Source organism: Rhea pennata, chromosome 6 (genome assembly GCF_028389875.1).
Source record: "Rhea pennata isolate bPtePen1 chromosome 6, bPtePen1.pri, whole genome shotgun sequence".
NCBI lineage: Eukaryota > Metazoa > Chordata > Aves > Rheiformes > Rheidae > Rhea > Rhea pennata.
Genome location: NC_084668.1, coordinates 11,487,485 through 11,501,514, shown reverse-complemented (window position 1 = coordinate 11,501,514; position 14,030 = coordinate 11,487,485). Strand labels below are relative to the sequence as shown.

At 39.5% G+C, this 14,030-nt stretch overlaps 1 protein-coding gene across 6 annotated transcripts in view; it reads left to right on the top strand.

Annotated features, from left to right (window-relative positions):
* The window catches only part of KALRN (kalirin RhoGEF kinase), a 515,818-nt gene that overhangs the window by 249,295 nt on the left and 252,493 nt on the right, over nucleotides 1-14,030 (top strand). For all 6 annotated transcript variants that reach the window (XM_062579292.1, XM_062579294.1, XM_062579296.1 and 3 more), the window contains exon 9: nucleotides 6,166-6,396. In XM_062579292.1, coding sequence (XP_062435276.1) covers nucleotides 6,166-6,396 — 231 coding nt within the window. The remainder of the gene's footprint in view (nucleotides 1-6,165; nucleotides 6,397-14,030) is intronic.

Genomic DNA, 14,030 nt, shown 5'->3' with positions numbered 1-14,030 from the left:
CACTGCCTCTGCTGAACAGGAAACCACTTTAAGCTGGTGGTAGTTTTAATCACATTGATTTCCTGCTGTGAATGAATACTGGCTCTAGCAGAGGTGTGCTAATGGAAAGAGGGACTGAAGAAAGCTTTTTCCTCCAATATATGAAGTCACAGATATGTCAGGTCTTCAGTACAGTGAAGGCTGTAAAAGGCTGCTTTAGATGTATTTGTATATGCTTTTGTCAGCCCACACCTAAAGGAGGTGTGTTCTTTTCCTTTAAAAGTGGATGTCAGGGATGCTGAGACTAAAAACTACTTTATGACTTTCTGTCAGAAAACCTGTAAGGATTCTTCGCAGGTTTTTCCCCTCAAGATGTACCTAGTCTGCAGCATAAGATAAAATCTACTAATAAACAGCTGCTTCAGTGCTGCTGACTCTGTGCAGACCACGCTCTGTGTTTAGTCCACTTTACCTTGCTGCAGGCCCTCCCTGGCATGTGAGAGGAGTCTTTAGGAATGAGGCTAGTCTGGAAGTCCATTCCAGGCATGGGCTGACCTAGGATTACCATGGGAGTGGTTAACCGTACTCATCTATCCATTCCACTGTGTAATTCGTGTCTCTGAGGCTGTAGATTGTTGGAAGTCTGTTTGAAAGTTGGTTTAACTTGTATTTTTCCACTTCCCTGCACTGTGCTGTGCTTGACTGTCTTTTGGGGCACCAAAAGGCAGGTTTATTTTTTTTTCCTCCAGAGTCTTTCAAGCTGGGTAAGAGGGCGTTAGTAGTACTTGCTGTACCTAGTAAGTTACCAAGTGAACACTCCAGAACAGAATGTAAAAACTGTCCTTTCTGTGCAGTCTTTGCTCTAACGTCCATGTTCTTGGAAGAACCTATAGAATAAAATGTGGGAGAAAAGGATTTGGTGCTCTATGTGGTGGTAGACACTCACACACACAATGATGTGCAGATACCACGATGATGAACGTGAGAGATGTTAGGCAAAAATCTCTTGTTTCCTGAACACCCATGTGCATTTTGGAGTGAGCCAATTAAAAGGAGCAAGTCTGGATTGCAAGCAGAAAGGATCATTCCTCACTCTACGCTCAGATAAGATTCTTGGGAACAACAGGCTATGTAAGCAAAGACGGAACACTTCTGTTGACTTCCAGTTGCAGTTATGAATTTTATTCCTTTGCCTAGCCACATGAAAGTAAACTTTTTGTGGTTGTGTTTAAAAGTCATTTCTAAAGTCTAAATCAAATTGAGATTAAATAAAAACAAGTTAATGTTTGATGCTGGCATTTTATTTATCAGCCTTGACCTTGACTTTCTTGAAATGAAAATTCATTTAAAACTCATTACCAAAAGTAGCCTTTAACATACATATTGCTTTTGCTGATGCTTCCTCAGAAAGTTATAACTTGTCACAGACACAGATGTTAAAACATTTCAATATTATTTCCCTAACAAGCACATTTTTAAACAGTATGAACCATTACCAGAAAGGGTACAGTCTGTTATTTCTGAAACGTTCATCCCTTTGCCCACAGCTACACAGTGAGCTGGATAGCCTGGATTAAATTTAGGAACCCTGCCTCCTATTCCCATGTCTATATCTCCAATCTAGACATTGATTCTTGCCCATAGAAAATAATGATGTTTCTATCTTTAGAGCTCTCAGTGGGATGGAAAGGGCTTTTTCTTCCCTTTCTTTTCCTGCAGAGTCTTTGAACATCTCTTTTTGTATTTCTGAAAGTGCAAGGTATATATGGAATAGAATGGACAGTCCTGACAGTCCTCAGGAAAAAAAAACATTTGAATCAGGATACATGGCCATATTCTATTCTATTACAGAGTACAGAGTATAGTGAAGCGTTTTGGATTCTCTTCAGGAGAAGGTTCTCTTCAGTAACGTAAGAAGAGATGCCCAAAGGATCTTAGGAATACTCTTTGATTCCATCTTGCCATGGGTACAGCTGTAATCATGTTCCTCCTTCCTTCATTGCACTTGAGTGAAGCTTGGAAATAGTGGAGGCAGAGTTCACAGGCGTGATGCACAATTCATTGCTAAGCAACCTCTGCAGCCCTGCGCAGTTAGCTCTAAGCTGGGCTGCTAGCAGAACAGGCCTTCTTCCATCTTCTGAGAATCAAGTGATGCTTTTGTTTTGTTAACTTCAGGTAAAGCAGTGCTGGAGAGGGGAGGTTGCACACGAGACGCATGCCTATTGGAGATTCCTCTCGTGGAGGAGGAATTCCTCTAGATAACTCTAGCCACTGATCTATTGCTCTTCCAGGGTTTCTAATGGATGAGCAGTAGGAGATATACTTGGGATGTCCCTCCTGACAACTGTACTGATTTGGTAAGGATAAGGAGGAAGAGAGAGAAAAGATTCTCTTGAGTCAGGTGTGAGCCTTGTTGATGATAAGAGCATCTTGTTCAGTGTGGCTTGATTTAACTGTGCTTTACTATCCCTCTCCAGAGGCACACTATATCTGCTCAAAAGACTAATTCTTTTCTTAGTACAGCCACATACACCAGCCTGTAGCTGTTTCACAGGTGGTACCATTAGTGTCATCACTTACAAGACTTTTGAGGTATGGTTGACACAGTGTAAGGGATATCTGCAGATTTTTAACTTATTCATTAGTTATGTATACAGCTTCCAGGGAAGTTATTTCTAACACCGCAAAATCTAATCTTTCAGTTCACCCAAGGTCACATAACTTCTTACGGAGGCACTTGTATGTTGTCTACCCTATCCTTTCTCCCATCATGAAGCCAAAACATAAGAATACCATCATATGATAGGAGTGTATACATGTGTTGGACCATGTGGTGAACTATCGTATATATGTCCTGTCCTTTGATCAGAAATGCACTCACAGAATGAGAGAAGATGCTTGCATTTTAGCTGCAGTCACATCTAGTCATGTGAAAATGAAAGCCCTTTGGACATTCGGGAAGGAGAGATGAGGCTGTGACACAGATAAATTATTCTGGGAGGCCACAGGCTGAACACCCTTCCACTGGTTTAAAGCCCTTCCTGAGAGTGCAACAGTAGTTCTGTAGTTTTCAAAATAAGCAAGGATTTGTCAGATTTGCTTTGATAAATGCAGTACTGTCATTAACAGTTCACAAGGTCTACAAGTCATGGCGGTCCATTCAGTTTAAGACTTTTATGACACTTCGATCCTCAAATATGTCTTAAATGAGGCAGGGAGACTCATGGAATTAACTTAAACTGCACAGTAGTTAGTCTCTCGATTTGTGAGGCTGTTCTTTCCCTTCTGAAATCTAGTCATCAGTAAACACTGAGAGCACAGAACTTCATTCCCAATGAATGGGTACAGTAGTAACACTCGCAACAGAGAAGAATTGCTTTCAGAAAAGATTTCTTTTTAACCAAAGAACTGCAGAGCCATAGGAGATACGGAGTACTGGAAGATGACCGTAATCTTTGTGAATATGGAGTACCACTGGTTATAGGCTTGTAAGTTGGAGAGCAGGAAAGCACTTCTAATAGCTTCTAGTTTGTGTTAATGATTATTGGTAGGATAACACAGGCGTTCAAAGTCTGGAGTTCATCTCTGGCTGTGGTGAGAATGATTGAAAGGCTAGGCCTATTAGGGAAAAATCATAACTTGTAACCTCTGGGGCCTCTTAGACGAGAGGAACAAATCCCTTTTGATATAGATAAAAACTAAATTCCTTAGAAGAAAAAGAGTGAGAGAGAATGCAGAAGTGAATTCCTCTCACTTCCACTCCTTTTCCTCACACTGAAAATCTAGGAGCACGTTTCAGTGAAGCAGGTGCATATGTACTGTTGTGTTTGAAACAATTTTTGATCTACCTTGGTCCTGGTGCTAAGACTTTAAAGGTCTTTCTGACTATATTCAGCCACTAGTCTGCTCTCAAAGAGAACGTTTTTTAAGGTGGCTGAACTCAGTCTTGTGTTTTGATCATTTATGATTAGCACACAGAATATTTTACCTGAGGATCTGACCCCAAAATGGGAAAATTGCAAGATTCCACCTCTGGATAGAGGAAGGCAACAAAACTGACATGCAGGACCTGCACTTGGAAGTAGATGTGGGTATGAGTAAGTCTATGTTATGGTAAAAAGTTTGCAGGAATGCTCCCCTGAATAAAGCATGGCTGGTGTGTTGTCTGAACAATCACTGATCTCCTCCAGGTAGACTTCTGAACCTTTGTTTTTATTCTTGGTTCTGCACTCATTTCTATGGATGTAAATCAGCAGGGACTATACTAAAGGCATTGTAACATCAGCCCAGGACAGCTTTAGACCAATTGTAAACCCAAAGGCCAGTAACAGGAGCGTATGAGTGAATTCAGCCAGTGGAAAGTGAGTTTCTGGTTTAATGACCCGCTCCCAAGCGTGTGCACGGCCTTGGTTTCCTGTTCCCAGTGATTAGACTGTGCTGATTATCTTCTCACACCTAAAATAGGATGCAGTGTGCCTTGTCACCTCCTCTATCTGGGAACTGCCTCTTCCCTGCCTAGCAGCTGTCGTCACCTCCATAGTATTGCCAAGGTAATACCTGTGCTGTAGTGTTCTTTGCTAAAATTCTCCTCTGTTATCAACATTAGCCACTGCTGTTGGCTAGTGTAGCCAACAGCCTCTGTGACCCCAGCAGGCTTCAGCATGTGCAAATTACTCCAGCTGGTCTTCAGCAGCAACTGATTTTGAGTATGGAAAGCCATTCCCTAAAGGCTCCGCAGTCATTTTCTGATTTAATTTCAAATTATCCTGAATATTAAAAAAAAAAAAAAAAAAAAAAAAAAAAAAAAAAAAGGTTCAATGATCTGCCTACCTGCACCTAATAGTCACCTGACGGGATCAGATTTGACTCTCAGTTTTTCCAATCTTAAGTCTCAAAGGCTCTGCTGATTTTTTTTTTTTTTGTTTTGTTTTTTTTGTTTTTTCCCTGGAATTGCACCAGATATACACTGCTGTAACAGATTGGGATGTGGCGTGGCTTGCCAAAAGGCACAGGTTTGGGATTAAAAGATACTTGCTTCATTTGAACAAGCAATTTATGATACAGAGATAAATGAGATTTGGAGATCCTCGAGACATGTTTTCAGTTTCACTGATAACTCTCTATGTTCACATTGGATGAAAAACGTTTCAATGAACCATTTTTTAGCAAGGTCTCTGATAGCCTATAAATAGAAACACTTTTAATGAAATTTGTTGTTTCCACTGCACTTTCTTTGGAAGGGAAAGGAGGAAAGTAGACTGGGAAGAGGAGAGATTCCAATATTATCCTCATTTAACATCTCTGTTGAAAGAGATGTTTTAACTTTCAATTTGCAATTGCAACATATTTCACAAAGCCATTTTTAGATGACAAGCGCATGCAAGCACTTGTTAGTGTTTGTTAGCATCTTGGTTTTTATGATTCATTTTTCACGCTTCCCCTGCAATATGAAAATGTTCCAGGGAAAAAAAATATCATTCTGGGTTTTTCTTAATGCCTAATACCTTTGCATCTGCAAATGTGTTTTAATATGCACAGAAAAGCTTGTATGTGTGCAGATTGCTTTGCATTTGCAAACAAACTTTGTAGGCCCATTGAAAATGGAGGCTATGGATCCCTCTGGTCTATTCCTGGGGAATAAAAGAGACACTACCGTATACCAATTTATTTTTCACTATCTCTGAATAAAATACAGAATCTGAACGTCACACTTCTGAATGTATTCCCTACTTAGTAATCCTACAAAGAAAGAGTTCTCCCTTATCATGCAGGATAAGAATGACTCTGCCATCTGCGGTTTTCTTAAAATGCCACCTGCCCACAAAAATAGATCTGCTATTGCAAATGCCACCTGGTGTATACCAGTGTATGTCGAGACTTTTCAGCGCCTAAGTGTCAGAACATAATATATTCTAGGGATCTCTGTCTTTATGCGGTCCCAGCAGTGCAGTATCTGTGCTCCCGAAGAGTGACACAGTAGGCCCACTAGGAAGCTAAGGCAAGTGATGAATGCAAAGTACAAATCAAGCATGATCAATGGATGTTACAGGACTGTTCTACCAAATCTTCCTTTTCTACTGAAATAAAGAAAAGACACACAGGAAAAAGAATTGGCTAAACAGTCATTTGTCAGCTATTGGATGTTTAAGTATCAGCACAGTGAAGTAAACTTATTTCTTCACTCAGGTGAGCCAGGATGGAAAAGCTTTGCTGGATGTCCTACAGCGTCCCTTGAGCCCTGGGAATTCTGAATCCCTGACTGCTACTGCAAACTACTCCAAGGCTGTCCACCAGGTGCTGGATGTGGTACACGAAGTCCTGCATCACCAGCGGCGCCTAGAGAGCATCTGGCAACACAGAAAAGTCCGGTTACATCAAAGGCTGCAACTCTGCGTTTTCCAGCAGGATGTTCAACAGGTAATAGCATTACTAAAGGAGGAAATGAATGGCCCTTTCTTTGTCGCTGTTAAGTTTGCTTGGTGAGTCATCTGTAGGATACTGACACAACCAAGATTAGACACTCAGCTCTATCTGTGTGAGAAATGTGCTAATGTACTAATGCGCCTTTTACTACCTCTCAGTTTCACACTGGAAGTCATCAATCGGTCCATAGGTCAGCCCAGAAATGTGATTCTACTTTTAGTAGTTAATTTTTTGCAGGTGAGGAATTAGCTATAAGTACTTTACTGTGCTTGGGAAAATAATGTTTAATAGAAAAAGAAGAGTTTCAAGTGTAAGATAAGAGTTTACTGGCTCAAATCAACAGCACAAACCAATATGCAGAACCTCAGTTACACCTCCAACAGTGTAACTGACAGTGAGTGTGAGATTTAATGCTTATAACTGCCACATACATAAGCATAGTCAATGGATATTACAGGACTCTGCTCACTCAGGATAGTGCAGTTTGTTTAAGGGCCCAGCTACAGACCAAAGAAGATGTTGATAGCAGTATGGTATTTGCTTTAAATGAAGAGGCTAAATGGTCTGATTATGTTTGTGGAGCATTCTAATATGCCTGGGGTTCTTTAGGTCATTGCTTTCCTCTTTGTAAAGGACAAGGTGGATAGTGAGCAACAAAACTGTCCCATGCAAAACAGACATGAATTAGCGATGATAAGAGATAGACAACCTGTATGCAATGTGGAAACTTCTGTTCCTGTTAGGAAGTAGAAGTGCACTAGCACAGACAGAGCTGGTGCTGCAGAAATCCTTTGCAAATAAATGTGATCATTTCTTTTACAGACTTGAAATGTTTGCCATAAATTTACCTGCTAAGTTTTTCCTATAAAACCACACAAATATTCATGCCATGTATAATTAAAACAGACATTGAATGTAACAAATGCTTAATTTAAGTAACGTCTCTTTCATTGTATGTCAGCAAATGTACTGCATACTAGTGAAATTCATAAACCGCATATTAAACAGAGCATGTACTTGAAATGCAGTTAGAACATGTTCTGCAAACTAAGAACTTTGAAGTATTACACTGACACAATCTTGTGATTAAAACTTCAAAAATCATGAGTTGTAAATTCTGATGGTTCTTTACTTTCTGCAGTTATGGTACATCATATTGATAGGAATCCACATTAACTGGGTATTCTTCATCCCCTAGAGTGATTTACGCTTTTTTTCAATCATCTGGTCCAAAAACTTTCTCTTTTACATTTCCTGAAATCAGTAGGAGTGCTTATGAAGGTCATGCATGAAACCTGTTCGTATTTTTACTTCGCACTTATGCAGAGTGATGAATCTGTCACTGTTTTCAAAGGGAACTGGTCTTTTGTGTATATTGAGACTTTTGGGGAGAGAAAAATACAAGCAGTAAGAGGCATGGGGATACAATTGCTTTAAAGAGCATCATTCTTGGTGTGAAGTCTGCTGGCAGCAGTCTTTCCAAATTTTTCTCTTAATGGGTAGTTATTATCTGGGAAGCAATAACTTAATGATAAGCATGTTTCTGCCCCAGCACAGGCTTACTGGCAGCATCTCTTTGTCCTTCTTAGAAAGTAGAGAGGAAGATGAGTCATACTGTTCACTAAACATCTGTACTATTCAAGATAAGTATCTTGTAACTCATAAATGAAATTATCAGCTAATAGAGATATGAAGTGTAGATTCTGTTGGGAGAAGAAAGATATCTGGGTATGATTTTTGCAAAATAATCACTTCTTATATCTGTCATGCAATTCCTGTTATGATTATTTTGTTAACTGCACGTTATTTGGCAGGTGAAGATGTCTACCAATATGCTGTCACTAAGCATAAGTAACATTTAGCTATTATCATTTTCTGCCTTGTCACATTTTACTGTTAAGTAACTTCTATCTCCTAGTCAGAATCTAAGAAGGAAAATGTGTAGGAGAACAAATCTTGGTAGGAGAGCCCAAAAGCTTTTTAGAATCTGCTGTCTTCTAGACTAGTACTGACACAATGTGGTTTCTTCTCAGAAGATGCATCTCTTTCCTTTCTACTCAACTCAGAATCTCACAGATACTGTTTTTTCCCCGTCAGAATGTCCCATGGCTCATCCTGTCCAGCTCTTGGCCAATGCAGTAAAAATTCTGAATTATCTCCCTGTTAGCACTTACATTCCCTCACTTGTTCATCTATATCTTTTTCCTGATGTCAGCGCTTAATTACATTTCATAGGGTGATACAGTATCATTCTTGTCTTAAAAGCAATGTGAAAAGGGACCAGCTTTGTTGTGTGCATTTCCTAATACAGATGCCAGAATTATTTTGCATCCTCTTAGTCTGCCATTAACTGCATTAATAGCAGTTGTGTGGTAAAGATACATATCCAGGGGTGATAGAAGGGTGATATGTTTGCCCTAAGGATCAAATACTTAGGTGTGCAATGTTGAGTTTTCACAGGGAGCTCTTGCAAAATTGGGTGGCTGGATGAAGGTTTCATGTAGGCCAAGCGTGTCTCTCTTGTACTGGATTTAAGGGTTAAGCTTTGTTAAACAAAGCTTGTTCACTTCATTCCTGGTGTATTCTGCACCATTTGTGAAACTAGAGTATATACTAGCTGTGTTACTGACAGGTCAGGGCATTGCTCTGAGATAGTTTCCCACTGTTGATTCAGTTTCCCACTTTTGATTTCAGTTTGAAGTGGTTAAACCCTAAAAGCATCAAAAGTGATGGATTAAAAGAAACAAAATGAGTTTGTATCCTGAGATAGAAAATCATACATCCTTACAGCCATGTCATAACCAAAATACAAGTTATGCTGTAGGAAAAATAGGAAGGTTTAAATAAACACTGTGGATTGCCAAAATACGATAGCAACAGAGGTGTTATGCTGTAAAATGGCACTGGATGTAATCACCAGCTACCACCATTAGATATTTTCCAAGATTATTTACTATTAAACACAACAACATCAATTTGCACAAGTGAACTGAGGTAAATAATGGTGTGCCAAGGACAATGAGTATGAATATATAGCTTTTCAAAGAAGGAAAGAAAATAAATGGAGTGAAATTGCATTTGCAGCCTTCACAGAAAATGGAGCACTGTTCACACAATAGGGATAGCAGATAAGAGCTTTTGTGAGCTGTTATGAGACTTTGTGCAGATATATTGTACAGATATAAACTGACAAGGAATTCTTTGAACACCAAAAGTATTTAGCATCATTATAAGAAATATTGGTTTGCTGAGCATGTAAATACTTCTTCGGTTCAGTCGTCTTTTAGAAGTTCTCTATGTCATTTTAGATAGGGAAGAGCTGTGTTGCTTGATCCCTTAAGAATTCAGCTGTGGGAGGAGGTGCTGTGATTCTATCCTGCAAAGGAGAGAAAAATCCCTTTGCTATTTGTACTTGTATTTTGTAATTGCTGCAGATATTTTAATTCATTTTTGGTAGCTTTCCCTTTTGACCCCTCCCTGCCCTGGGTCTTTCCCCTCTACAGACTATCCACCAGCAAATTTAACCAATTTCAATTTCCATTGAAATTTGAAATTATTCTCATTGTGTCTCCAATTTTACCTACCTCTCCCTGCCACTTCCTGATCTATCCAGTCTACCTCTGCATGCCTTTGCCCACATGAACAGCAACACTGTGAAACAGCAAGGGTAGCGTGAGGGTTGTACCATGAGCTGATGTTACTGAGGAGCCTTAGAAATAGCTGAAGTAAATTTATAACACTGTTCTTTACCCTGTGGCCTCCCCCATTGCCCTTTTTTTTTCATATGGGCAATAATTTTGTCTGAATTCTCTCACTTCATAAACTAGTTCAAGTGAAGCTGTAAAGCCTGAAGCATACCCATTAAAGTAGAAGGAAAGTGGAGACCCATCAGATACATTACTAAATGGTCTGTGCAAGCCTTGAACTTGGTATTTTAAAGCACTTTGGTGGCCGAATCGTCAAAGTGCTACTCTTATTCTGCAGTCTGTGTTCCTTCTAATGGAAATTCTCAGTCTTTTCATCCATCCATGTATATACACACACACCAGTATCTAATCTGATACAAACAGCCTTTCTCCTCAGATTCATTCGATTCTCTCAGAAGTTGCTGCCAGTGCCACTTCCTTCTGGTTGCATGTTAGTTGTGATAGTTGCCTGTAAAGGAAGAGCTGGAAAATAGGTGGATGTCGAGGTATTGCCTGCGCTGTGGAGTTTCTCAGTGTTATACAAAGCCTTGTGATAGCTGGGATGGTTCTATTTAGCGAAGTGGAGTAGCCTCTTCATGCCAGGTGAAGGCTAGTGATGAAGGGCAAGATGTCATTCAGTAATAAACACTTACTGGCAATTGGGTAGGCACTTACTAAGACAACTAGAAGTGTTACCATGCCAGGTGTAATTATGTCTCAAATCCTTGTTATTAAGAAGGTCAAGCTGGACCATTGTCAGGTTCACCTGGATTTCTCTGAATTTGAGAATCTGTGTCCTGTTGGCTTCATGCCCAGATACACTAATGGATATAGCTTTGGTTTTTGTGCATAGTTATCTGCCTCTGGTGGTGGATAAAAAGGCCATGTGGCCATGATGATATCATTACATTTACCAGCTGCCATTGTTGCTGGAGACTGCAAAGTATTGCAGAAAAAAGGCTGTCTCTCTTCATAACCAAGCACTTTAACTTGTAATGTGCCTGGCTTTTTCTGGCCGAGAAAACAGATCATGCCCTGTTGCTGACATAACTTGTATGAAGAAAAATGTTCTGCCAACATCTATCTCTATACTCCGAGAACACTGAACACTTCATGTCATGCATGAGATCTGTGTAGTTAATTTGCAGAATAATACTAGGATATTTGAGGCAGTTCATGATTCATTTTGCTATTGCTAAGATTTTAGAGGATAAGGTCTATACAGCCCCCCACGCATACACTTGGTTCTTTTGATCACAAGGCAGTGAGGGGTTTTCCAAAATTCTGTAGTTTTCCATCTTGGTCATAGTTTGTTTCAAAGACAAAAGAAATTAAGCTATATATCTCCCTTTATGCTTTATTTACAATAATTATCTTCACTGGTTCTTGTAAAACAAGAGAGACTTATTCGCAAGCAATAACTAAGAAAAAAGAACATTACAATCATGTGAAGATTATATTTACTCTCGACTTCAGCCACAGTACCCTGCAAAAATGCATCACATGTTCTCTATGCCATCCAAACAGATTTAGCCCATAAGTAGCTACCACTGACAGATCAGAAATTGAAACATTAAAATTCAAAGCATTTATGAGAATTTTCAGTGCCCCTTTGGTAAATTTATCAAGTAATGAGATACACCTAATGTTTCTCACATGTTAACTTTCTGAAGTGTTACTGCTATATGCCTCTCTAAGCTGCTTCTCAGACTTTAGAAGTTATACATGATGTGACCACCCCTGTGGCCACCCTGAAGACTGAAGTGCTACTTGATAGTGAGTAGAGGTTCTAACTTGTATTGTCCTAAAAATGAATGGAAAAAAAAAAAATTAGGAGTCAGTATTGGTAAAACTACTTGGTAACCTTCTCCCAGTGGGAAGTAAGCAGAGAAAAAACAATCTTTTTGTTATCCCTGACTGAGAGATCAGTACCTCTGTGTTCACTAACCCTGGCCTTCCAGCAATTGTTGAGGCCTGAGTGTCAACGCCTCATTTATAATCTGATGTATTGTACCACAGAATTCTGATAGATCACAGTGCAACTTTCCCCTAGATAGCTCTAAGGAGCTAACTTAAGATATGCGAATATTCACAAACACATTTTATATCCCTAACAGCCTGTTACTTAGTACTTGTCCGATTTGAAATAAGCACACTTTATTATTTCTGCTGTAAAGGAGAGTAAGTCTGTAGTAAAAGGATTATTTTGTTTGCTTCCGTCCCCTCTCTGTCACAGACCATGAAATAAAACTTCTTGGCAGTTCTTTTCTAAGAGCAATTTGCATTCCATTCCTTTTGTTCCTGCCAAACGAACTGGCACCTTTTCAACCAATGTTAGTGCGAGGTTAGGCAACGAAGAGATGTGTGGCCCCGTTCATCTTCTGAAGAGGACCGACAAGTAACTAACACTGAAACTGGTTTGAAAGTAAAGTGATGGTACATTTAGGCTGATTACTATCCTGCAGATCTTATGAAACGAATTAACAATCACATGGCTGTTTAAATAAGACAAGTGTTGCTGAGTGTCTTACTCATTTGTTTTGAACTGTCAAAAAGAGAACTGTCATTCCTTAATTTGAATTCACACTGGCATGGGATTATTTAGCAGTTTCGGGTGATGATTTCTTCTGCCTATATGTATGTGTTCCTGTTGTGGCAGCAGAGAGAGAGCAAGAGAGAGAGAGAGGCAGAGGAAGAGCACTCTGTGCTGCTATACAGTTCCTGTTGCTTGATGATCAGACTGTGCTGGATTTGCAGCATGAGGCAGCCATGCTAGATGAGAGAATATTACGCATGTATTTCTTCAGTTTCTGGTAGTCTCATATATATGCTTCTGTAGTTCCAGGGCAGAACTTCAGTCTGAAAAGGCACAGAGCATTTATGGACAGTGTATTCAGGGTAATAATATGCATTTTTTTCACTTTGCCAGTGGCTTTGAAATAGATACCTGTCTGCCTCTTCGAGGGGCCACAGCATAGCTTCCCAAGTGAAAAGTGTAAATGTTTGGCACATTGATATTTGAGCATACTCAGATAATGGTTGTCAAAAGATCTAAGCCCTGTGTTTCTGCCCAGGCAGTCACACTTGCACCCAGTGACTGGTGATCAGTGTCTGCTGTGAGAACGTGTCAGAGATTTCTGAGGCTGTCAGCCTAAGAAGTTAATTGTTTTAAATACTCACATGGGAGAGAGGGAGCTCTGTTCTGAACTTCTGACAACACTCTTTAAATATAGATCAGTATTAGGTTGTATTTTTTGTGCCAAATTCTTCACAAGGAGCTACAGGTTTAAATTATTACATTTTCATTTAATGATATTTGTTCAGGAAATTCCTTAAGGTTCATTGGTTTACAGTACTCTATCCTCTGCATAATTTGATTTAAAGTGTAACTTGAAATTATCTGGAACTAACCTTTCTATCTTTTTTCCTCTGTATACCTATGAATCCAAGCAGACAATTGTTCTTTGTGCTTTTAAAGAGGCACCGATTAAAAAATAATAACGATCACTTTCTAATTCCACGTAGAGCAATAGTGCTAGGGATATCAAACTTCAGGGGCCAGCTTCAGTTACTAACTGAAGTTTGCTTAGCATTGATGTAAGAGTAGCACGAGAATGCTTTGATGATCTCCACAGCTGTCTTGAGAAATAGGATCTGAAGAAATCTGAACCAGCCAGCTTGATCTCTGAACTTACTGAAATAAGAAGAGAAACCGAAAAAAAAAATCTTTTGCACCCCAAAAAGTGTTTTTCTTATTTAGGGCATTGTCTGTCCTTCAAGACCTAGTCCTTTCTGATGATCTGTTTTGCTGTTTACTGAACTGGAAATACTTGGTTTTGTTTTGAGAGTTTATAAACCCCTAAAAGGCCTTTTCAAAGCCCTTTGGAATCCTATTAACTTCTCTAGGCTTTGGATCTATCTCGTAGTGGGTGAAGAGGATGT